The following is a 27,004-nucleotide window of genomic DNA, read 5'->3' on the forward strand; positions in this document are numbered from 1 at the left end:
TTTTTAAAATATAGTTCCAAAATTCAAATGTTAGATCTTAGAAAAAAAATTGAATAAAAACAACTTTTTTTTTTAAGTTAAACTTTAATAAAACTAGAAAAAAATCTTAAGGTAAATCTATTATTTTTTATACATATAATTATTATTAATGTTTTTTTTTTACTTCTCCAGTTGTTACTGTGATTAAGGACAACACTGGTTATTTTTTTCATTAATTATGTGTTAATTGTCTTGAGTTCTTTGTGATGATGATGGACAACAGTGTGGGTGTCATGAGGAGTGACGCGGCCATATTTGCCGGTGCTGTAAACAAAAAGTGTCTGCGAGACGGACGCTCCGCTGATTTTAGGGACAATTTTATTTCTCTCATTTATTATCTCTTCAGGTATGTCTTACAAACCCAATCTCCATCAACACCTTCCGGGAACTTCTGGGAACCAAGGTATGCCGAAAAAGCGTGGAAAACTCTTCGTCTTGAGTGTATTTGGTCGAATGTAAGAATTGGCGAGAGAAAGAATACCTGGGGAAAAGCCGTGTGTAGTTTTTGTCCAGTCTGATCGCTACAGGGTCAGATCCTTCACATCCGCCATTATTACTAGTGGAAAAAACGCATTCCTCGCCTTCTTTAGGGCTAAATATCGGCGTTAGGTGCATGTTCGGGTTCTTCCCGAAGGTTCCGCGTCGCGGCGTGGCCGGATGGGTTTGCGTGGAGGCCGCTAGATTGTGATAAAAATGAATCCTTTCAGCGGCTAAGATCAAGCCCGTGCCGTTTCCTCCATGATTGTCTCTCGGGCTGTTGATTGATCGGATTCAGACGTGCCGTTTTTTTATTGCTCTTTGGAGACACCTAGCGGATGAGAGTGGTATCGCATAGAACGAAGGCAGGGGCTAGTTGTCACAAGGGTTACATCACAGTTACTGCAAGTCTGACTTGAAATAAAGTCATATGTGTCTATGTAAATTTTAAGTTGTTGTTGTTTCGTACAGTTATTGATCTGTTTTGTTGTTTTAACAAGGAAACATTCCCTCTCCGTCTTCAATGGCAACGATACAATCATACAAACCAATGCTGAATGACTTTGGGCCGCCTTCGTTGGGATTCCCACAGGTAGGTTTCATGTTATTATAGTTAACTAACACTAAAATAAAGAAAAAAAAATGTTACTTGAAACAAAATACCTTTTAACATATTTTATTTCAGCTTGTTGTCAAGGCAAAGTTTTTCAAAATGTCAAAAACTATGTAGACATTAAAAAATGAAAATGAATACTAAAATTAAAATAAAACATGAAAACATTAAAAGTACAAACATTCAAAGTTGTAGTCTAACTTGATGTGACAAAATTATTATTACAATTGAAATAAAATCTATAAAAACATTTATAAAACAAAATGATAAAAATGACTTACTAAAATTAGAATGAAAATGGAAATTATAAATGGAAATAACAAATTAAAAATATTAATAAAAAATACATTTAGTTTAACTTGATATACTAAAATAACAAACATAAAAACTGCATAGTCTTATTAAATAACAAAAATGCATAAATGTAATACAATTTTTGACGCTCTTAATTTTACACTTTAAAACCCATTCTATCCAAACAAAAAGTTTATTTAAAATGTTTCTCTGTCTTGCTCTCTCTCTTATCTCATGTTTAGGGTCCAAATGGGAGCCAAGTACCTCAGAGTAAATATGCTGAGCTCCTCGCCATCATTGAAGAACTTGGGAAAGAAATAAGGCCAACATATGCAGGGAGTAAAAGTGCCATGGAGCGACTTAAAAGAGGTTTGTGGACAAATCGATGATGAAATAAATAGATCAGCTTCTGAATATCAGATTTTAAATCATGCACTCATATTAAACTCGTATTGTGTCATGTTTTTTTTTTTTTTTTTTTGTAGGTATAATTCATGCCAGAGGGCTTGTTCGGGAGTGTCTGGCAGAAACAGAGAGAAATGCCAGATCCTAGCGCCTCCTTCACCATTGTCTCCATACGGCTAAAAGAACTGTCACACGGGAATCATGCATGCCTTTCTTTGAGGGGATAAAACAATCAGAAAACGGAGCATTTATGTTGCAAGAGTTGCACTTTTCATCTGCAATTTTGGAGGGAAAAAGGCAACATTCAGCGAATATATCTTCTGATTTATAAATGCAAGAGATCCAGAACTGTTGACTTTTTTTATAAATTTTTTTTTCTTTGACCACATAGTATCTTTAAGAACTAATACGCAAAATGCATGCAACCGGATGAAAGGTCCCACATTAGAATCTGCATGACTTTTACAAATTAGACTAGGTTTGTGCTTTTAGAAATAGGTCACAGGATAAGTTATAAAAGTTTTTTTTTTCTTTGGACGCACTAATGGATATAATCGGGGAGATTCTGAAAAGTATTATAGTGATGCCATTACTTTCGTCTTTTATTGTATTTATTACCCCGTGTAATACAATGTATTTTCATGTAAAGACAAAAAAAAGGTCACACTTTGGAATTTTGTATATCTGTCAATAAATATGACATTCATTGTGTATGAAACTCTTTTGTTCATTGAATTGCAAAATTTATGTCCTTCCATAAATTTACCACATTATATTTTCCACCAGAAAATCAGACTTGACAGTAAAACTAGTAACCTGTTTTGATGAGCCACCAAAACGAAACACAAAATAAGTATTTAAATGTGTGTGTGTGTGTATATATATATATATATATATATATATATATATATATAATTATTATTTTTTTTTTTTAAATTCACTTTTAACCAAGTTAAAACAAAAAGATTATTTTTTTTAAGAAGCATATTTGAGGTCTAGAGGAAATGGTTGAATTGTGAAAATATTTTCAATTAAGGGCTTTTTTTTTTTTTTTTTACTAAATTAACACTATTGTAATATATGCATTTATTATTATTCTCAAATAGAGATCTTCATGAGTGCAATAATGCAGTAATTGATGTTGTATTAGTGCAATACAAAATAATACATATTGCTATATTGTTTAATGTTTTTTTTTACATTACGTTAATGGAATTTTTGGGTAAAAAAAATAATACTAAGTACATTTGGTGCCCAAATCATAAATGTATTTTAAGGAAAATATATCTTTCATTAATTTATTTTAATTTATTTCTAAAACTGAAATACAACCCATGCATTTCCTTTTATTTTTAAAATATATACATTTTTAATTATGTTTTTTTCCCATAAAAATTCTTAGAATAGATAGCACAGAAGCCGACTGCGGCAGGGTTACATTAAAGAGAGCCAATCAAAACCACAAATTTGGTCTTAAAATGCGCAGAATCCTGAGAACGAACCAATCACAGAGCCTTAAGTGACGTTGACTATTTGCGCTGGCCAATCAATTGACGCCTTTTGAACTCATTGCACCAATGGCGTTTCGCGGCGCATTGTGTCGTCGCTGGTTAGGAGGTTGAGCTCGAAGCGGTCAGACAGTGACGGATGAAGAGACAGAGAGGGATGTCACAATGGGAGAACAAGCGGTAATACAAAGTAACAAGTAAGTGACACGGCACTTTGGAGTTATTGTGACTGTAAATGTGTTTGGAGGCCTGCAGAGATGATGCTCGGCAGCTCGAGCGAACAGGAAGCGCTGTGTCCACGTCTACGAGCTGCTTGACATCTTTCAGAATAACAGTGCGATAAAACACACCAGCGGCGGGGTTTGATTGTTGTTTAATTTATTAGCTTTGTGTTTTTAATTGATTTGAAGACTTAATGTGTGTGCTTCTGGCTTTTTCTGCTCTTACACCTTGCTGTTGCTCTCCATTCAAGTTCATCGCAATGAATGGCATTTGTTGTGAACAGTGTTGGGGAGTAACTAGTTGACGTTACATGTAACGCAATTAAGTAATTTAATAACAAAATAAATGTAACTGTAATCTGTTACTGTTATTGAGAGAGAAAAATTTGTGATAAAATGACAGTTACTTATGAAAATGTTAAAAATGACTAAATATCACACATTCAGATTGGATTGATTTCTTTCCCAAATTGCATTGACTTTAAAATATGAGACACCAGTGTTTCAGGAGTTTAGGACACAGAATATGAGACATGGGTTTTAGTTTATGCTTTATTTTTTTAAGATTAGTACTGTTAGATGACAGTGTTTGCTGTTATAGCTATGCAAAGATTTTAGAAATAATATCATAACTATTAATCAATATCTAATGATTTTAAATCTGTATTAAACCTCAGAACAGTTTCAAAGTAAAAAGAGGTTATGATTTTGTGGTGGCTGTACTTTTAAAATGAATTAAATTATTATAATCTTAATTCAAGTGTTGAAGGATTTTTAAGTCTGACAGTAATCAGTGTTGAGTCCTACTGTAAGATTACTTTAATAAAGTTACTGAAATAGGGTAACTTGTCATCTTTAAAACATAAAACAACATAAAGATGCTATATAATTTGTAATATTTATGTAATGGCATCTTTTTTATGACTGAAGGCGAGTATCACTGATACTGATGTCTTTTATATATGAAATCGTTTTTTTCTTTCTAATATTGAACCATTGACTAGCTATTCAATATTACTGTATATCTGAGAGCTATCAATTTGAACATTTATTAGACTTTAAAAAAATAACAACTTATAATTTAAGTGAACTTGAAACAATCTTCACATAAAACCCATTATAATAAATGTCACATTTACCTGTGCCCTTTAGCTTGCAAGAAATATACAGAAATTTTATAAAGTTGTCAAACACTAAATTTTACATTTAGGCCTAGATTAATCCTTACACCTGCAAAAGTTGATTTCCTTTAGTATTTTTAATAATTACACACACACACACACACACACACACACACACACACACACACACACACACACACACATATATGTATATAAATATAAATATTTATTTACTTTTTGCAATTGACTCGTTTAATATGAGCTTTAAAAACATATGCATAAGTAAAAAATTCTGAACGTGAATGATTTTATTTTCTTGGATAGGTGGCTCATTGGTTACAAATCTGTTTTGGTAGTTGAAATGGTGCAGGTTTGAGTCCTAGCTGCATTGGATAAGTGTTCACTTTTTTGAAGTGGATCATGTAACACTGTGTTGTCCTCTGCTTTTCTTCATTATTTTAAACAGCGCTCGCACACAGTGTTTGTCCACGGCTGTTTAAGCATGTTCACAGATGACAGCATCTCTGAGGACGTGTCCAGCTCTGTCGCCTTGAGCCACGATCAGATCAGTGCCAATGGCGGGAAGGAGAGCGAGGCGTCCATCGTCTCCTCTGAGGACAATGTATCAGGTCTCCCCGAAGAGGAGTGCTCCGCGTCCCATCCCGAGGGCTTCCTTCAGACCACAGAAGGGGACGACAGACCCTCCACCACACCAGCATGCAACATTTCTAACAAAATAAGGTAAAAAAAAAAAAAAAAAAGGCTGTCAATAAGCTGCTTCAAAGCCACAACAATCTCTCTAAGGCTTGATAGTGATGTGCTGAAATATAATCTTCACTGAAACCAAAATGAAAGTTTTTATTTAGCTGAAAACAGAACCAAAAATAAAGTTAGTGATGTTTTTGCATGTACAAAGATGCTGTTGATAAGCTGTTTTAAATCCACAACAAGCCCTCAGGGTAGAAATGACTTAACATCACTCTGTTCTTGTATCACATGCTTTAGGAATCTGTGTCTTCGCACCGAGGAGGAGTTCAGCTCAGGGAGAAGTTTGCCCTTCATCAACCCCAGCTCCATAGAGACGCTCCGAGCCCTGGTCCAGGAGATCCAGAGCAGCGGCGAGACCGACCCTGAGATCTGGAAGAACTGTGAGGTGCGCAGATGCCCGAGACCACGCTGTCCGTTCCCTCATGCTGTCACGGCCCAGGTTTTTGGGCCATTGTCTGGGTTCTCCCATAGGAGTCGAGACAGCAGCAGCAGCCACGCTCAGAGCTGTGGAGAACATCCCACAATGCAGCTGATCCCTGACATCACAAATAAGATCATTTAGAAGTTCTCGAGGGCTTTACATTTGGCATGATTGTAAAAATCACCCTATATATATATAGCAATCTCTGCTTTCTAATTTTTGTCTACATGTGATGAATATCCCACAATCTGATTCCTGACATCACAAATGTGATTAGAAAATTCAAATGAGAAGTTTCTTGAGTCCTGAAGTCGGCATGAAATGAAAACTTTATATTTTTTTAATGCATATTATAGATCTTAATAGTGATGTGTTGAAATAAAATGTATTATTAAAATATGTGCATATATTTATCAAAATGCTCCACGACTTTTTTTTTATTTCTAGCTTTGTGGATAATCCATTCTAGTTTAGATTCACTGGATCTGACTTAAAAAAAATTAGTATGATGATTATGGCAATATTTTTGCACTCAAAATTTCAACTAGCCCATCTGACCAAAACACAGCAATTTATCTGTCTTAGCATTTCCAGCAGGTCATTGAATCCACAAAATCAGATCTTTTCCGTCTTCCATACTGACATATAGACAGTGTTTTTTTCTGATTCTAACAGGGCCGGTGGCTTCATCTCTTTCAGTTAGTGGAAAAGCAATATCAAGAGCAAATCCTTGCTCAGGAGGAGCAGTACCAGTGCCAAATACAGGTATGTTTCTCAAAGCAACCTACTGTATCTGGACTGATACCAAGTTATTGTTCATGTTGCAGAGTGTTGTGCTTTGTGTCTGATGGAGTTAAGGTTTTTCATTGTGTTTAATCTGGTTGTGCAAGTGTAAGGCTTCAAACATATGCTTCTCACATGCATCTAGATATTCGGGCTGCATGATTTGGGGAATTAAATCTAAGTGCAATTTATTAATAAAAAAATAAAAATAAAAATAAATTCCTGAAACATTGCATGTGTTTGTTTGTAGCACGTTTTATTTGAATTAAATTTATATATCATTATGGATATAAATGAGTAATGATGTTTATTATAATAAATAAATAACAATAATAAAAAAATACTTTTTTAATAATACTATTTCTCAGTAAAAAAATTTTTTTAAATAAAAAGTAATATAATAAATATTAATAATACATTTACAGTACAATTCATTTCTTAATTTCAGTTGTTTAAACATTTAGAATTTATTTTGATGGAAAACGGCTGTGAACCCTTTTTTGTTGATGGTTTAATAAATGATTTTATAGTTTTATAACCGATTTTCGATTTCTATTCCATTTAATCTCTCAACTCTTCTTGACCTCGTTGATTGCTGCATTCAGAAATCAATGTTTTACTCTGTGAGAATATCGCTTAGTTAAAATTAAGCTAAACTAACTGTATTAGACATGTGGTTTATAAACATATTTTTAAGGAAACTATCAATTCAGTGTTGAGGTTCATTTCTCATTGCGTTGTGTTGTTAACTGCGCTTGCAGTATGTTGACTTGAGTTATTAATAACATAATTATGATTTTTCGATGAACTAACCCTTTAATGATTCCAAATTGCATTTGTGTATATATATAGTGTTTTTCTGTCCTTAAACTGAGCAATTATAAAAATCCAGACTAACATCATAAATAAGTAGTTTCCTTCTGTTTTGACGTTCTTGTATGTTCTCTTCCAGCTCATACAGGATGAAATTAAGGCTCTAGTGCAGTTACAAAACCGCCAAATCAGCACACAGACTCACTCTCTGGAGCCCAGTAAGAACCCTAAGCCTCTAGAGGACCCGGTGGAGAACACCTTCATGTTGTCAGGTCCAGGACCTCTCTCACCCCCCCAGCTCACCGTTCACCCTCAGGAGAGATCAGAGGAGGGGATGGTTACTGTCCTGAGCAGTGGATACGGGACTCTTTCCACCTGGGAACATGGGTTAGGAACCTGGCGGCCCAGTTCTACAGAGGGGAGAGACGAGGTGCTGTGGTCCCCGAACCAGCCGGACGGGAGTTTTACACCATCACCTATACCTCTCACAAGCCCTCTGGGCCAGAACCCTCTGAGCAGAGCCAATGACGAGCTCCAGACGACTGGGACGGTTGCACTCGATGTGCCGACTGATCAGAGACTAACAAGGTAGAGTTACAGTTCAGCAGTCATCAAAACTGAAATAACACAAATCAAATATGTTTAAACTTTTCACTGTGATTTTTCAGATACACAATATAGTCTTTATAACCGTAATCAGTGTTGTTAACGTTAACTAAAATGAAAAATAACAATAAATAACTATTTAGAAATATATTTTTTGTATAACAAGAAGGATGGAGTTACTTAAACACTGTGTGTTGTATGAATGCACACCCAAACTGTTGGTTTTCCTTTTATTTATTTATTTATTTTTAAATAGAAGTCATTTAGTTTAGCTAGAATGTACGCTACACTAAACTGAAAGCATCTGCTCTGCTCTGTAAAGCCAGGGTTGCCAGGTCTGCATGACAAAACTAGCCCATGTCAGTCAAAAACTGTCTAAAGTAGCACAATGACAAAATAGCAAATATCAAATATGTAATTTCCATACCTACAATACATATTTTACAGTCGCTATAATGCACATTGATTATAAACACAGCTCAAATGCTGCCTACCAGTAGCCCTCATTTACAAAACCTATCTATCTAGCGCAGTTTTATCATAGGTAGAATGCAAAATGTTTCAATTCAAGGGTTTCGGTCAAATGTAATTTATGCAAACCTTTAACCCACGGGGGAGTTAAAAAGTAACCCAACTCTGTGGGAAAAGTTGGGTTCCCTTATGTTGATAGCCGCTCTAAAATGATACACAATATTCAATGTTTGTGGGAGTGGGTTTAAGGAAACTGGGCTCCAAACTAGATTTAATGAACTCTGTTTAATCATTTTTATAACATTAAGAGATCCAGCTCTTTTGTGTTGTATGTTGTGTAGTCAACCTCTGACCTCCTGGGCCCAAAGGCAAAGACACAGACAGAGAAAGAGCCGAACAACACCAAACCGGACGTCATATGTGGAGGAGCGGGACAGGAGCACGGCAGGAGCAGGATCTCTTAAGGAGCACAGTGATCACTTACCTGATGTAAGCATCTGCTAATACTGAATGATGTTTTTTACATTTTGAACAGGAAGGATCTTTATATAACGTATTAAAGTGTTTTTTTTTATGTTTGTTTTACCATTTCAAGTAGTAAACTCTTTTTAAAATGTCATATTTTCTACTGTAAAATATTTTCTATATCATGTCCGTTTCTAAATTTAAAGGCAGAAAATGTCAGATTTATAATTGGTAAGAATTTCTGTCCTGCATCTCGGATAAACTGTCTGAATTGTTCATCATTTGCTGTTTCAGAGATAAGATGAAGCATGAAGTATTCAGCTTCTTATGTTGAGTGTTCCTAGAGGCCTCTGTGTGCTTTTAAAAATGCTTTCTGAGTATAATAAGCATCTGTTTTCTGGCTTTTCCCTCAGCGTGGATGCAGCACAGCCTCCACACATCCATTGCCTTTAAAGAGAAGTGACAGTCTGGTGTCTGAAGCCTCAGGTAACACATTTCACTAAGAATCAAGCTCCACTTGCACACAGGAGGGGTGCAAGATTTTTTGTTATTTTTTTTTTAGGTATTTTAATGTGTAATGTTAGATTTGAAGAAGTTTAGATTTTGGCTATTTTCTGAAATTGCCTTTAACATATTCTTACTCTCTTTGGTTTTCCAGGCCTGTCTTACTGGAAACTGGATGAGAGGGAGTTATACCGCCCTCTACCTGACAACTTTGAAAGTGCGTCCTTCTTCCTAATGCAGGTACAAGTTTATTAACTTGGTCTCTAGGAAAAATTAAAGGGGGGGTGAAATGCTTGTTTTCACTCAATATCCTGTTAATCTTGAGTACCTATAGAGTAGTACTGCATCCTTCATAACTCCAAAAAGTCTTTAGTTTTATTATAATCATAAGAGAAAGATAGTCTGTACCGATTTTTCCCGGAAAAACACGACCGGCTGGAGGCGTGACGTGTGGGCGGAGCTAAAGAATCACGAGCGCCAGTAGGCTTTTGCGTTGAGAGCGTCTGGAAGCTGTGACATTACCATGAGGGAAAAACCATCATCCAAAACAAACCATGGCTTACAGTCAGATTCAGCCGTTTATTTATGATCCAGAATCAGATCCCGAGGCTGAAACTGAACGAGAGCAGCAGCAGCAATGACTCGCTCTGAGCGGGGCTCGAACCCGGGTCTCCGATGGGAGGCGGACGCACTAACAAGGAGGCAGAGATATTTGAAGCAGTTTTACTCACCGCCTGCGGTTCCAACACACGATCGTGACCCTTTTTCCTTGGGATTGCATCATCCTTAAGAAATAAACGATACGCAAATCCATCGTCAAACTGGGCCTTGTTTGTAAAACAAGCATCTTCGAAATGCAGGGGAACAAACACAAACACTTGCACAACTCCGTTGATGCTCTGTAAAAATAAACTCCATCCACTGGTCCCTTAATGCTGTGTTTTCTTTGGTAATCTGTGCAGGGTTGTCTTGCCCTGGCAACCAAAAACACACTCCTTTTGTGACATTTCGAGACGCTCTCGCTCTGATCAGCGAATGCCTGTTGTGCTCTCAGTGCTCTGCTATACGGGAGCGCGCGCTCTTCCGGCAGACGCGCCCTCAGGACCCATATAAGGATATTCCGCTCCATCTAACGTCACACAGAGCCATACTCGAAAAAAACTTTCCGAAACTTGTGACAAACCGGAAGGAGTATTTTGGGAACAAAAATACTCCTTCAAATGTACAACTTAATTTTTGAAACTTTGTCCATGTTTAGCATGGGAATCCAACTCTTTAACAGTGAGTTAACTCAGTATGCATGAAATAGCATTTCACCCCCCCTTTAAGTAACAACACTGAAAAAGCTAAGTTAAGATAGTAGTATAACATGACAGAATAATGTTTTATGATGTATAATAAATCACTTTCATTAACGTTTACATTTATTCGTTGACTTATAATAGTGAAATTGTTTGATACAATAGTTCATACATTTTTTTTTTTTTTTTTTTTTTTTTGGTAGCTAATATATATTTTCATTTTTATTGCTTTTAGAAAATTTTAGCTATACAAGTTAAGTTTTAAGTTTTAGTGGCAAAAAATATAATGAAAAAATTTATGTTCCTCAAAAGGCACATTTTAACATTACTTTTTCTAAAAAAATAAATAAATGACGTTTGTATAAACAAGTGAACCAAAAGTTGCTTCAGTCTATAAAGTGTTCATCTTGAAATATTCCTAATACAAAATATATTCTTACGTTTATTTTATAGAAATCAGTAAAGATTTTAAAGCCAAACACCTGAAGGCAGACGTTTGTACAATCATACTAAAATACCTTTTACTTGCTTTAAAGCTGTAGATGTTGCATGTTTTCAGATTGTGTACAACAGGCTTTTCAGAAGTTTTGATCACGTTGATCCTTAAATGTGCAAAGCAAATATGATACAGCAGGCCTTAAAGGGTTAATTGAAAAGTGACAAACAAGCTGTTTTGTCTCACACAGACTCCAGATGAGAACCGTCTGTCCCTGCGGGAGATCTACCAGAGCAGGAGAGCAGACCCCAGAGGCCAGGAATGGGACTCCTTAATCAACTCATCCGCCTCGTCTCCTCAGGTCAGAGCAGAACCAATTATCACAAGAATTAATTAAGGAGCCATACGTCTCATCTGTTGCTCCCTCACCCAGGTGTTGACTGTGGACTCCACCGTGCATGTGAAGCAGGATCGCACGTCAGATCGCACGTCAGGCTTCACGTCGCCATCCCACTTCAGCAGTCCGTCAGCACAGGTCCGGGCCTGTCCCAGGAGCAGTGGAGCGCCCATCAGTCCCGACTCCATGGCCCTGCGCAGCCACAGTGACAGCGACTGCATGTCTAACGCCAGCAGTCTGTCTGCACAGCAGGGGCCTGACCGTGCAAACCAGGCCAACAGTGAGGATGATGGCAGCCACACTGCCACGGTCACCGTTCAGCCCAGAGGACCGTCTGCTCCGGACATGTTCAGGCCCAACAGAAGCAGCGCAGAGACAGGCGGAGGGAAACCGGAGCGGGTGACCTCACTAGAGGACCCAGTTGTTCTCTCACTGTAAGAGTCGTGAAAACCCCCCTAAAGTTAACATGAAATGACGTTTACAAAAGATTAAAGGCAAAACTGGTTTTGAATACTTGGTCACAAAAAATGCGTAATAATTAAGCAATCTGGTAAAACTACAGTAAGGGTAAAACTCAGGTAAAATTACAGTAAGGGCATTTATGATATTATGAGAGATTCGATTTCAAGTGAATGTTATTCTTTTGAACTTTGTATTCATCAAATTATCCTTTAAATGTGGTACATTGAAAATTCAGTCAGGAAAATGTTTTGGAGATATGGGGGGAAAAAATTGGAAGAAAACAGTTTTTCTTTAAAATAATGTGTACTGATAATTCATGCAAAATTGTATTTAGCAGTTGCCTTTTAACTTCCTTACTGTCCTTAGATGAACATTGTCTAACACTACCATTCAAAATAATAATTTTTTTTATTTTATATAAATGAATGCAAGGAATGATTCATTAAGGATGCATTATCAACTGATCAAAGGTGACAGTAACAACATTTATAATGTTACAAGTTCTCAGTTTTTTTAATAATTGCTGTTCTTTTGAACTTTCCGTTCATCAAAGAATCCTGAAGAAAAAAAAAGTAACACAGTTTCCACAAAAAATATAAAGGAGATCAACATTGATAATCAGAATTGTTTCTTGAGCAGCAAGTCATCATATTAAAATGATTTCTGAAGATCATGTGACACTGAAGACTGGAGTAATGATGCTGAAAATTCAGCTGCGCATCACAGGAATAAATTACATTTACAAAAATATTCAAATAGAACACAGTTATTTTAAATTGTAATTATTTCACAATATTGCTGTTTTCACTGTATTTTTGATCAAATAAATGCAGCCTTAGTGAGCAGAAGAGCCTTATCCCAACAAATTAAAAATCTTACCGACCTCACATTTTTAAACTGTAATGTAGTTGAAGATGCTGATGGATCATATTTGAGTGCTTTGCTGAGCCTATCCAATGTTATTTGAGATGCTCTAGTGCTGCCACACTAACTTCTGGTTTGTCTAATCTCACTAGACTGAGACAAAAGCTGAGAGAGAAACATGCCCGTCACATAACGGATCTCCGCGCGTACTACGAGGCTGAGATCAGTGCGCTGAAGGAGAAACTGGATCTGGTGAATCTGCCTCTTGACATGGAGAAAAGCAATCAGATCTTGCTTGAGAGGTGAGAAACGATACATAGGATGAATTCATACTGTTCCAGTTGTGCATAATGCATTTTAATAAGATAAAAACAAAGGGTGTCATAATATATTGTGTCACAATAAATCACAATTAAAGTAATAGTTCACCCAAAAATGAAATTTTATTCACTCTCGGGTCATCCAAGATATAGATGAGTTTTTGTTCATATGAACAGATTTGGAGAAATTTAGCATGTTTGCAAGAAACAAATCAACCAAAGCATTTAAACTTACTAGCCAAAATGTGAGTCCATAATAATGCTTCCTTCAGTAGAAGTCCATCCCCTCTAGTCCTAACACTGCATTTAAAATCCACAACATAGCTGTTTTAGACTCTTTTGTAAATGGTGCTTGATCTGTGCATATTTCTCTCCTGATTCAGATGAGACTACTTTTTCGCTGGAGAAAGCAATTGTATGAATTATGCGCTCATATTTTAGTCGAAACCAATAGTTTGAAGTTAAAAATGGCTTACTGATGCATTTGTATCTCACAAACGTGCAGATTTATGCTTCACAAGATGATGAACTGGAGTTATCAGCTGTTTGAACTCATTCTTCATTCGTGAATATTTCTATTCTGGTTAATAAACAATACATTTCATGAACTATTTAAGTCTTAGAAGTTATCAATAAAAAAAAGAATGTTAACCCCATTTTAACATTTTAGAGTTGTGTATTAAACCAAATCATGACATGAGTGTATCGTTCCACACCTACAAACTAACTAATAACCATTAGGTCTATTGTGGTGTATTGATGCACTCTTCAGTTCTTTGTTTGTATCTGCACTCACATCTGGCGTTAAACGCACAATAAACTCTGACTGACTGTGTCTGTGATCATCGTTTGGCAGATGTCAACACCTGGAACGAGCGTTAACAGAGGCGAGCACACGCATCCGAGAGCTGGAGAACACAAACCACCTGTTGGAGAGACAGCTGGTATGAGTCACCGCCTCCACCTAAAACAGGAAATACAGTTGTGTACGAGAGACTTGTATGTTGACGTGGCAGTTGTGCTTGTAGTCAGCAAAATTGTTTAAACTGTATACAAGCACTTTCAAGGGGTCATGTCATGGAAACAGCTTTTTATGAATATTGTAGACATTTCACTTTTTACAACTCAAAGCTATCTGGAACATTTACTGTGTAAAGGTTACTTACAGCCTCCTAGCCACACCCTAGGAACCACTTAGAACATCCTAGCGACCTCACGCTCAACAGCTTTCAGTGTTTAGCAACTGGATGCCTTGAAGAACAATAAAGTGAAGAATATCAGTATCGGTCAATATGGAAGTTCATACGTTTTTAAATGAGATATTTAGGACTTTTTATCTCATAATTTAATTAGTTTTATCTCGTAATTTGTAATTATGACTTGTTAAATCTATTTTGACCATCATACGTATGACTTTTTATCTCATAATTTATGTAATAGTTTCACATTTTTATGTCAGTTTCATCTTTTTGCTATGTACATACATGTACATACACACAAACACACATATAAAAATTGTTTGTCATAATTTTGTAATCATAATCATAATTATTTAAATCACTTAAATTATAATTATCTATTTAATCTTGTAATTTTTACTGTCATAATTAAGACTTTCTGGTATCATTATTATGATTTTGTGTCATAATTTTTTTTTTAATTGTGACATCATTATTATGTCTTTTTATGTCAATTTTGACTGTCATAATAATAACTTTTTTTGTCATAATTACGACTTTTCACGTAATTTGTACATATTTCATTGTTTTTAATTTTTATAACAAAATTATGGCTTCCTGTTTTGTCATAATTAAGACATCAATTTTGATATTTTTCATAATTATAACTCTGCATCTCATAATAATTTTATTATTATTACTTTTTTTGTCATAATTAGGAAAAAATGATAACTTAGTATCTCGTTTTGAGTTATGGTATCTTATACTATATATTTTTTATTCATATGTTCTGCTCTAAAATGTTATTATTATGTTTTATATAATTATTCATATTGACTAGATATTCTTTATTGATCTTATTGGAGACATTTGTACACTTAATAGTTATTGTTGTTTAAATGTATTATTTTCAAGGATTTGTACCTGACCTGCCACCTCAGAAATCTCTTTTTAGAATCATAATAATGATCGTAAATGACTGGAAACTTGTTGACCTGAAGTTTGTGTGTTTGTGGTCCAGGCTGAATGGCCAGAGCGATACAACACGGCCAGCGCCACAGTCCAGGCCCTGCAGCAGCGGTTAGAAGAGGCCAAACACAGCAGCCGTGAGAAAGACACCACCGTGTCCAAACTGAAGAACCACCTGTGTCAGCTGGAGGAGGCCGTGCAGAACGCCTTTAAGGAGGTGGATGAGAAAGAGGCACGGATGAAGAACGAACACAAGATGCTACAGGATGTGAGCTGAGCAGAATCCCTTAAACTTCCCGCATGCTGTTATAATAGACCGTAAAGGTCAATGTGATGATGCCTTGTTTTTAGTTTTGTTGTTTTTTTGCAGCTCCTCCACGAGTATGATTCACTGAGAAGGGAGCATGAAGGAGCAAAGGTGAAACCTGTTTTTATCTGACATCATGATCCAAATATGTGTATATAGAAGTGCACAAACTATTCAGCTGTTTCTTTTCTAACAGGACAAGTTGGTCTCCGCTGAAAATAAGCTATTTGATGCCAATGAACAAATATCTGAACTGAAAAGGTAGTCAGATTTCTTTTTAAAAACTGCAATTGGTATCATATCATATTTACTGCAATCTTATTACACTGCAATGTATAGTTATAGCTAAATGTTATAAATGTAACATTTAACAATTTCATTTTAAATGTATGTTTACAATTGTATTTAATTTATTGTTAAATGTAATTTTTTAATTGTTGATTTAATATTTGACAAAAATTATTTAAAGGTGACATCAGATGCCCATTTTCCACAAGTTGGTACGATTCTTTAGGGACTTCATGAAATATCTGTAACATACTTTAGTTAAAGTTCCTCTATGGTAGTGTAAAACAACCCTTTTTACTTTGTTAAAAACAGCTCTATTCATCGTAACCCATTTTAGTGCATGTCTCTTTAAATGCTAATGAGCTCTGCTCAACCCCGCCCCTTTCTTCCATGGAAGGGGAAAGGCAATTGGCAAATAATCATAAAAAACAAAGTGTGAGACTTACTTCTGGAGGTGCAGCTGGATCACGAACAGTGGGTACTGATCCATCCTCAAATTTTTTAATCAAAACCTTGAATTGTCCTTCGTTTGGAAAGCAGAAATTTAAAATGACTTGAGCGGCATAAATTAATTTAGGTGTATTCGGTGGCACGTTACAATCGAACTAATGCACTGCGTCCTCAGTGGAGCTGATGTGTGGAGAAAATGAAGACGCTTATTGTTCATCCAACTACAAAACACCTGCATTGTAGTCGCTACAGCTGCTCGAGTGCGGAGATAAGCTAATACAGTCCTTTGTCCATCAGCGGTTGTGGGCGGGGCCTGAGCAGTATGACATCATATTGCTCAGAAAATCAAAACCGCTTGATTATTGAGACTGTTTAGGTTTATTAGGGATTTAAAAAAAAAGGTAGTGAATTGATTTTTATCATTTCAGGGTGGTTGTGTCCATACACTGCTAAGACATAGTGCAAACATCGTGTAAAAGTGAATTTTAATTATTAAATTTTTTCAAAAATATTATTTTAAACTTAAATATAAATATTATAGTAATAAGAAATAAAGCCATGAGGTAACGCTTTACAGTAAGGTCTCATTTATTAACATTAATGCATTAACTTACATGAAAAATAAAATATATTTTAAAATGAAATAATGAATGAACAATTAAATATATTTAAACCTTTGTTAATGTTATTAAAAATGTTAAACTTTAACAGTAACACTTTACAATAAGTTTCATTAAGTTTCCATTAATGTATTAACTAACATGAACGAAGCATGAACAGTAAATTTATTACAGTATTTGTTAACCTTTGCTAATGTAAATACAGTCATTCATTGTTAGTTCATGGTAATTCACAGTACATTAACTGATGCTAACAAGCTTTTAATAATGCATTAAATCTTGAAATTGACATTAAGATTAATACATGCAGTAGTATTCATGTTCATTCTTAGTTCATGTTAACTAAAGTAGTTAACTAAATGTCACCTAATGAACCTTATTGTAAAGTTTTACCAGTTATTAAAAATATTTACCTTATTTTTTAAGTGTTTCCAGTCATATAAAATAAAGTTTAGACCGTCTATAAAAGGTCAAATTTATTTTGAAATATGCATGATTCTAACAATTATAATAATTACTACATGTTATGACATGTAGTATTTAACATGGGAGTAATATGAATGCTATAATTTTATAGAATATAGTAATATAAATTCCTTTTGTGTACTAACTAAATATCTTTTTATTTCTGAATTTCTCCATGGTTTTGTAGGTTCATCTCTAAGCTAGAAACTCAAGTCCGACAGCTACAGCATGAAAATCTGGCTAAAACACGTCAATCTCTCCACAGAGACTCGCAACCATCTGGAGCAGGGTACGAAACGCACAACACATGCTCATCATGGCTCTAAAACACAGATTTTATTGTTTAACAATGAATTTGAACGATATACACTTACCTGTATATAACACAGCTATTGATTCTTAGACCGATGCTTGTGCACAGCTTTACGGTTTCTTTCAAACATGAATTTGAATCCCTAAAAATCTTTCCAGTTTGTTCCACTATCCTGATCTTCTGCCTTCGCCGAGTAAAAGGCAGCGAGATGTAAATGTGGGTTTGAGGAGCTGCGCTGGTCTCAGGGGTGAACAGACATCTGGTCCATCCTCTGACCGAACAGCTCGAGGGTACTGCTTTATTCACAGTCTTCGTTTCTTTATCATTATGGTGCATAAACTGTGAGAAGGGAATTTCTAACTTGAACTATCCTCTGTCATCAGATGGCTGTCTCCACCAGAGAGAGAACAGACTCAGGGTCACTCTGAAGAGCCAAAGAAGACGTCCATGAAGGCCATGATCCAGATGGAGGACACCAAAGCCACTGAGGGCCGTGCGCTGTCCACGAACAGCTGCAGTTCCTCCAGTATGTCATGAAACACTGCGTAAAGGAATAGATCACAAAAATGTTTTAACTTTGCTCCACCTCAGGCCATTCCAGAGGCAAATAAGTTTGTTTGTTCATGGGAACAGATTTGGAGAAATGTAGCATTACATCACTTGCTCAGCAAAGGATGCTCTGCAGTGAATGGGTGCCGCCAGAATGAGAGTCCAAACAGCTGATAAAAACATCACAGTAATCCACACCACTGCAGTCCATCAGTTAACGTCTTATGATGGATTTGTTTCTTACAAACACGCTGCTTTTTGCTTCACAAAACGTTTCAATTTCAGACTGTTGCTTCCAAGTAAAATACGAGTCCTCTTTCCATAATATTGCTTTCTTCAGTAAAAAAGTCTCCTCGTCTGAATCAGGAGAGAAATATGCACAGATCAAGCACTGTTTAGAAGCAAAAACAGCCCAAAACAGTCTTCAACAAATATATCTGTGGATTTAAATGTGAGAGAACAACAGGAGATGAACTTTCATTATTATTGTGAATTATAGACTGATATTTTGGCCAGAAGTGACAGTTAAAAGTTAAAACGCCTTAATGATGGATTGTTTCTTATAAATACTCAGCTGTCCATTTCCCAAGACATTAATTTATGGACTGGAGTCATGTGTATTACTTGTGGTTTATTGTGATGTTTTTATAAACTCATCAGCTTTACCATCACAGGAATAAATTACATTTTAAATCTATTTCAATAGATTTAAACAGTTAGAAACATTGCTCAACAGTTAGAAACATTGCTGTTTTTACTGTATTTTTGATCAAACTTAGTGAGCATAAGAGACTTGCCGAAGTAATTCAGAGACCCCCAACACTTGTTTACAGTCATTGTCATTGTTATTTGGTGTTGTGTGTTTCAGGGTTGACTAGAAGGAGGCCTACGGTGGCTTTTGTGGAGAGCTCTGTGAGGGACGCGGTGGAGGAGTGGAGCGGAGCCGTGCTCAGGGCACAGAGGAGTCTCTCTCCAGAGGGTCACAGGTCATCATCTGTGCCCCCCAGAACACAGACAGCCGTTCCTCCCACCACACCCAGTGAGTGACTCAAATCTTTAGCTTGCATTTTCAAAATGGCACATAAAAGTCCAGCTTCACTGATTGAATATGTTTTTTTATGTTAGCAAAGAGGGACACGTTACTCACACCTCTCTCAGCCAAGTCCAGTCCGAAGCGCTGCCCGACCGAGAACTTCTCCACCGCGTTGGGTCACTCTCTTCCATCCCAAGAGTACCTGCAGAGCAGGTCACATTTCTGTCCTGCTATCTGACTCACTTTCCATCCGCACTGATCTCTTAATAAAGAACGTGTCTTATAAATGCCTTGTGTTTTAGGTTTGATGTAGCTTTTGATCGAAATGGCATCAGCTCCTCTCTACCGTCCCATCCGAGTCCAAGGAAGAGGTTACAGTTTAAGTCTTCTGAGAGACTGGAAGGTATTGTGCTTTTTCTGGTTAAACTATCAAGCAGTGACAACCCTTAGAAGAAACCCTGATACTGACTGTATTTTACACTTTCCTAAATTAATTACATTTAGTTAAGCTTTTATATTTGATATTATATAATAGTTATTTATGTATTGCTTTTATAAACGTTATGCTGTTTTAGTTTTGAAATTATTAATTATTTTTATTACAAATGATTTGCATCATTTGAAAAATTTGGTTAAACTTTATTTGAAGGTGTCCTTGTTACAGTGCAATTATACATTTAAGAACTGAGTAATTTTGATTAACTACATGTACTTACTATGTGGTTAGGATTAGTGTTTGGCTTAGGGTTACTTGCATGTAATTATGCATAATTAATTGTTATTATAATAGTAAGTACATTTTACATGTGTAACAAGGACACCTTTATAAAAAATGTTACCAGAAATTTTACTATATAAATATATATCACAGAATTGAAAAAAGTGGCAAATTATATATATATTTATTATTTCATTTTTTAATACTTTAAAAAAGTGACCGTAAAGACATTTATAATGTTACAGAATATATTTATTTCAATTAAATGCTGTTATTTTATCATGGTTTTGTTACGTGGTTTTATTGAGCATGGATTTTCACAGAAATATGAAGCAGCACAACTGTTTTCAACATTGATAAAAATGAGAAATGTTTCTTGTAAAGCAAATCAGCCGTATATTAGAATTATTTCTGAAGGATCATGTGACACTGAAGACTGGAGTAATGATGCTGAAAAAACAGCTTTAATTTTCATTGTAAAACATATAAAACAATAGAAAATATTTATTTTAAATTATTGTCAATATGACTGTTTTTACTGTATTTTTCATCAATTAAATGCATCCTTGGTGAGCAGAAGAGACCTTTTAAAATCTTACAGACTTCAAATTTTTGAATGGTAGTGTAGATATAAATACATTCTTTACCTAAAACTTTATGACCGTTCACTATCTGTTAACCCTGTTAGCACTGGTATTTCCTCAGGAAGTGTAAGTGTTGTGTGAATTTGCTCCTCAGTGTACCCTCAGTCCAGCGTGGGCTCGTCTGATCCTGCGGAGAGCAGTGAGTCCGAGGAGCCTGTGGTCAGACAAAGCTGGGAGGAACAGGAAGACGCCAGTGAAGAGACGTCCCTCTCCTGTCTGCCTCGTATTCAGTCGCTGGCTGACACCGAGCGCCTCTTTGATGAGCTCACACAGGAAAAGCAGCAGGTGACTGTGGGGTATTTCCTGTTATTACATGGATCTCTAGAACACTTGATTCTGAGATCACATATATTCATATAATGGTAACCCCTTTTTTCATTTTCATGTTTTTACATGAATTACATTAGTAAATATGAACTAAAAATAAATAAAACGTCTACAGCATTTATTAATATTATTGAATTTTAATAATAGATAGCATTGATGAAAAGATTTTCAAGATCAAAAGTTGTATTTAACATTAGTTGCACTGTGAACTAACATGAACATTTTTAACTATCATTAACCAAGGTTAATAAATGTTGCATAAATATATTGTTCATGTTAGTTAATGCATTAATTAATATTTACAAATAAGTAGTTAATAGTGTAGTAAACTTAAATGTAGTAAAAAAAATGTATAAAGTATTTATTTATTTATTTATTAAATGCACTGTTGAAAAATCTGTGAAAATTAATGGGTGTTAAATGTATATGTAACAATTTACTAATAATGTTTATTTGATTACCTGATTTAACTATAGATTTATGATTTCGCAACTGTGCATTTAATAAATATAATTATACAAATAAAAATAAATAAATATATATAATACATGAATATAACGAAGTTGTTATTTGCATGTTTCCAATATATTTAATTTTTTTTTTTGTAGGCCTTATACATTTTAAATAATACATAAGTTTTAAATTAATTAATTAATATATGTGTGTGTATGTATATATATATATATATATATATATATATATATATATATATATATATATATATATATATATATATGTATGTATGTATGTATGTATGTGTGTGTGTGTGTGTATATATGTTTATATATTTATTTATAATTTTGTGTGTGTGTGTGTGTGTATATTCACTCATTTCGATTCTGGCCACAAACGTGCTAAAATCATTGTGAAACTCTGAAAGCTCATGGAAGGCATGTCACAACATCACGTGAGAGTATGTGCAGCATGTGACTCACTCACGGCTCGTGCTGGTTTAAACTGACTGTATGGCAGCACATGTTCCTGCTGTGATCTCAGCACTACACATTACATAACCTGTCTTTATAATGCTGCTGGTTAATCACGTCTGTTTTTAGCAAAGGCTTCCCTTTTCCTCTTCATTCTGAGGAGTGCTAATTCAAACCCTGTTGTTTAATCTCAGCCGTTTCCATCCAGCAATTTGCTGAGTGCTGTGATGCTTTCACCCAATATTTATTTATTTTCCACAGATTGAGGCAGCACTGAGCCGGATTCCAGGAACTGGGGCCCGAGTCACATTGCAGACCAGGCAAGACGAGGTGGGAACACAATCACTTTCCATTCACATGCATATAGACTAGGCCTGGGTAAATAAACACCGACTTTTAATTCAGCTGCTTAGACATTTTACCGTTTAATTTGATAAAAACTTCCATCATATCACATACACAGCAGCTGCAAGTTCTCTACGGCAACCCGTCAAAATAAAAGTTTGGTTTAACTTAAAGAAACTATGACAGAATTATATAACTAATGTGCAGTAGAATGTAAGATTCATGAATGCATAATCAAATTTTTTTTTCTTTTTAATTTTAACAGTAAACCTCTGTTGCGCAGCACTTTGTTTTATGCCTTCATCTGATCACCAGAAAAATTTAAGAAAAACATTTTATAGAGCCCTATTACTGTTATTGATTGTTAACCGATGTCATTTAGATTATTAAAACACCATAAATAGACAATAAAGAGCAATAATAATTATGTGAGAAGCAATGTGAAAAGTAGTTGTTAAAATAAATAAACTTTGCAATCATTAGAACTCTTGAATTCTTTAAAACCTATATAAGCTGACATCTCTAAAACCCATGGTATATATCATGATATAGTTATTTTTTGCTTTAAATTCATCCCTAAAGTGTAATATGTTGCATAACCATGATAACGAAAATTGTTGTTAATCCAGTGATTTAGACACTTTATAAATGAAAGGCTCTGCATCTCATTTTTGTATTTTCTTTCGTTACTTGAATTTTTTATTTTAAAGATATTTATGCATAACAAAAGACATCAGTGTAAAATAGATTGCGTAACATTCTGAACCTCATGATTTTAGGTGTCACTGGAGAATCGCCTCGAAATGGTGAACCGCGACCTCGGGTTCATCCGCATGACTCTGAAGCGATTCAACATCCTGCGATCTTCTGCCAACATCTAGCCAAAGCCTGCTGTGAACCGTCATGAAATATGAAATTATAATATTATAGTATATTATATTATCACAAAGGAATGATTGTTCCACTGTACAGACTCCGATATGTACATTTTCAGTAAATATTTCTACTTTTATTACTGTAGGATCTATTTTGTATGTTTTATTACATGGTGAACATCCTATAAAGTATATTTTAATAATGCCTAGATTTGTAAAAACATATAACTTTTTTTAATGCCACAGAAATATGGAAAATTGAATGCTTGACTCTATATTTTTTATTTGATTTGTTTGCTGCTGATTTAAGTGAATGGCAACAATCCAGTCCTGCAGGGCAGCTCATTTGCATATGTTTTCATTCCACTGTGTGTCTTAAGACTCTTTATTTAAAAAGGTTTATAATTTGCTCAAATAGCAGGCTTTCACTGTTTTTGGCATGCTCATTAATTTATGCAAAAACATAGCCTGTGCCATACGCGAGCAGAGAATGATAGCATATATCTGATAAGAAGATGAGTGGAGTTAAGTTGTCGAAATCATCTCATGCAAAGAACACAAACCCAAACCAGCACCGAGTGTTTACACATGTTTATCAAAGCTAGACCTCTGACATTTTCCAGTGCAGCACAGGATGTACTGCTTACTTTGATGCATGAAATTTTAAATATGCTCTTCTCTGCTTTTCCATTGTTAGCTGTTGACTGTTCATCTTGTTCCTGTAGCTCATGGAATCGGTTTAACTGTTGCACAAAAATGTTCCACAATTAAAAATGCATACGGAATAATGAGTTTGAGTCATTATGATTCGATGACATCTGGAATATGTTCGACTCTTGGTTGTTTCCTCAAATCATTTATTAAATGAGCTTGAAACATGTTTAGTGTTCATCAGAACTGGTTTAGTGTTAAAGGCATAATTTGGCAAAAAAAAAAAAAAAAAATGTGCAGAAGCATGAATGATTTTGAGCTTGTATAGAAGGTATGATTTTTAGTAAATATCAACTTGAAGGTATAACATAATGACTTTGAATTTATAGGTGAACTACTTTTAAATTTAGTTTCTTTCAAAACATGGTTATATGGTTTAAGAAGACTTTTAAGGTTCTTTTTTATTTTTGTATTTGTTTTGGAGCTTACAGGCCTGTTTGCACCAGGAATGATGCCAATAATGATAACTGTCTTGGTGTTCTAAAATTCTGTTTATAATTAGTTGTCGCTGCAGTTTTGACATCTGCCACTTTAAATGTTTGAGCTTCTAAAAGCAGGATGGATTCTAAATGGCTGTCAGTGTTTTCATTTTGTATCAGATATAAAAAAATTCAAACAAAAATATTTTTGAAAGTGATTGCAGTTATCGTTATGACGTGGACTCTGCTTTTCTTTTAATTTTAATGTTTTTTTTAAATTATATTTATTGTTATATCGAGTTTATTCATCGATAGTTCTCCGAAAATGAAAATTGTGTCATATTTTACTTTCCCTCAAGTTGTTCCAAACCGGTTGGAACAGTTTCTTTGAAGAATGTACGTTACCAAACAGTTGACGGTAGCCGTTGAGTTCCATTGTCATATTTCCATATGGCTACCGTCAACTGTTTGGTTACAAAAATTTTCTAAAATATATTTTGTGTTCATCAAAAGAAAGAAACTCTTTTGGGATTGGAACAACTTGAGGGTGATTTAAATAATGACGGATTCTCATTTTTAGGTGAACTGTCCCTTTAACAGATGTAATAACCTTTCACTTTCCTTGCATGGAAAAGAGCGCCTTGTATGTTTTGCAACAAATTCCTGCCATTTTTCCATACAAGCAAGAAAAACGGCTTTCTATGCATTAGGTGGGGTAAATCAGTGATTTATTAAGTTTTAGTACTTTAAAGTTTTGTAATTTTTAGAGCTTGGCAGCTAGTCCCCATCCACTTCCATTGTATAGACGAGCAACTTGAACAATATGCAATATATCTCCTCTTGTGTTTCACATAAGATAGATACCCATATGGATTTGGAAAAACACGGTGGTGAGTAAATAATTATAAAATGTTTTATATTATAAAAATATAGAATTAGAATTTTGGTATTTTAGAATTTACGATTTTAGTCACGCCGCCAGAGGGCGCTACAGCGATGGAAAAATAACGAGGAAGGGGAGAGGTGAATTTACCATCCAATGATATCGGACCAGAAATGATGCTGCTCACACTTTCGTTAAAGATAGAAAGAAGAAAAGGACGTGCACGCACGGAAAAGCTGGGTCAAGGTTTGAGAAAGATCATATGCTTTAAATAGACCCGCGGATCCCACGGGACGGCGCGCAAATGCAAGGATCAGCATACCTGTACAGTTTTTCTGCCTGCTGCTTTTTAAAGGATCAACTATATCAGCTGAAGCGGATATAATGATGCAGGAAGCCTTACTCTGCCGCTGCTCTAACATTACAAGCTGAAAACAACAATGCAAAAGCAGTGACACTCAATCTCGAGCTCTGCTGTGGTTTAACCAGTCCTGTCACTTCCTCTTTGACGTGTGCATGTTGTGGACTGTAAACCGTGCGCGCTATTTTAAAAGCACAGGACTTTGTTTTTTGATTGCATGGAGGAAGCCGTCGGCCTGCTTTGCTGTTTTATTTAACGTTGGTCGGCTGAACCGGTAGCCAGCTGCTCGCTTACAGACAGAGCGAGGAAATAGCGTTGCAGCGACCGGCAGACACCTCGATCCACGGCGGGGATGTGTGTGAGCTAGAGCCGCCGGATATCAATGGCTGCATCGCTCTGATCAGAGCCGCTTTGAGCCAAAACTCCGCGCCGAAGGTAAGAAAAAACAAAGCCCGCGAAATATTTAAACGCATTTGAAATGTTCGTCTCAACGGTATTATTTGTAATTCCAACGGTCGCTTCTGAGTTCGCTAGTCAAGGCCTTCTCTTGCTGTCAATTCGTGACCAAAATAAATAATTAATCGCCTTAAACCCTGATTTAGTTTGTTTGTTTGTTTTTGTTTTCTAAACGGATTGCCCCATTTAAACGAACCATTTGGGATTTGTAATGAGATTAATGTATTATATATATATATAAGGTATTAAAGGTGTTATTTAGTTGATTGTGGAGGAGATTCATCTGTAATTTTAGTGCTATCTAAAGGGTTTTACGGTTGTCTAGATTAGATGGGATTCATAAATTGACTAATCTTCGCGGTAACATACATAGTTAATGAGGGTTATCCGGGCAATCAAATCACTTATCAGTTTGAGTTTCTACCTGTAATGTATGCTGTATTAATTATTCAGTTTTTATGAATTAGCATTACATTTATAGATGTATATTCATCTTTAAAGAGTCTTACTTGTTATTGATATTTATGTGTGATTTATGGATGTATCATTTCTGCATGTGATTTCCTCAGGAAAGCTGGTCATGAGAATTTGCAACCTGTCATAATTAATTTGCTGTCAGAGATAACAGTTATCTGGTTGAAAAGATAAGTTAGCTCTACAAGTGACATTATCTGATGAATACCTTCCTAATTTAAGTGGCTCTAACATAACTTTTTTTAAAATTAAAATAAATTTTAGGTTTCCCACAGTCTGGAAAAATAAGTATATATATTTTAAATGAAGCTTTGTAGTTTATACAATAAAACAGTTAAAAACAGTAATGTGTTATTAATAATATGGTATGTTGGAAACAAACAAACAAAAAAAGTGTAAATGGT

At 35.2% G+C, this 27,004-nt stretch overlaps 3 protein-coding genes across 8 annotated transcripts in view; all 3 read left to right on the forward strand.

Moving 5' to 3' along the window:
- Positions 1-158: 158 nt before the first annotated feature.
- LOC128020808 (cyclin-dependent kinase 2-associated protein 1-like) lies at positions 159-2,546 on the forward strand. The gene is made up of 4 exons (XM_052607541.1): positions 159-442; positions 1,017-1,108; positions 1,666-1,792; positions 1,909-2,546. Exons 1-4 carry the CDS (start codon positions 388-390, stop codon positions 1,974-1,976), a joined length of 342 nt encoding a protein of 113 aa, XP_052463501.1. The 5' UTR covers positions 159-387; the 3' UTR covers positions 1,977-2,546.
- Positions 2,547-3,379: 833 nt separating this feature from the next.
- Positions 3,380-24,176, forward strand: LOC128020809 (M-phase phosphoprotein 9-like). 2 transcript variants are annotated; one of them, XM_052607542.1, is made up of 24 exons: positions 3,380-3,533; positions 5,145-5,419; positions 5,684-5,831; positions 6,543-6,632; positions 7,603-8,051; positions 8,882-9,029; positions 9,419-9,491; positions 9,664-9,749; positions 11,497-11,607; positions 11,680-12,077; positions 13,122-13,271; positions 14,146-14,233; positions 15,489-15,704; positions 15,807-15,854; positions 15,940-16,004; positions 17,754-17,855; positions 18,038-18,169; positions 18,263-18,405; positions 19,297-19,467; positions 19,554-19,674; positions 19,764-19,864; positions 20,918-21,108; positions 22,338-22,406; positions 23,201-24,176. In XM_052607542.1, exons 2-24 carry the CDS (start codon positions 5,181-5,183, stop codon positions 23,300-23,302), a joined length of 3,441 nt encoding a protein of 1,146 aa, XP_052463502.1. In that variant the 5' UTR covers positions 3,380-3,533; positions 5,145-5,180; the 3' UTR covers positions 23,303-24,176. The 2 variants fall into 2 exon arrangements, with proteins under 2 accessions (XP_052463502.1, XP_052463503.1); XM_052607543.1 differs by lacking the exon at positions 3,380-3,533 and adding an exon at positions 3,550-3,696.
- A 1,291-nt stretch (positions 24,177-25,467) lies between these two features.
- Positions 25,468-27,004, forward strand: part of LOC128020810 (membrane-associated phosphatidylinositol transfer protein 2) — a 66,117-nt gene continuing 64,580 nt past the window's right edge. For 3 of the 5 annotated variants that reach the window (XM_052607544.1, XM_052607548.1, XM_052607549.1), the window contains exon 1: positions 25,468-26,105. The gene's annotated coding sequence lies outside the window, so the exon portion shown is untranslated. The remainder of the gene's footprint in view (positions 26,106-27,004) is intronic. The other 2 variants (XM_052607550.1, XM_052607551.1) reach the window with 1 other exon arrangement.

Source organism: Carassius gibelio, chromosome A10, assembly GCF_023724105.1.
Source record: "Carassius gibelio isolate Cgi1373 ecotype wild population from Czech Republic chromosome A10, carGib1.2-hapl.c, whole genome shotgun sequence".
Taxonomy (NCBI): Eukaryota; Metazoa; Chordata; class Actinopteri; order Cypriniformes; family Cyprinidae; genus Carassius; species Carassius gibelio.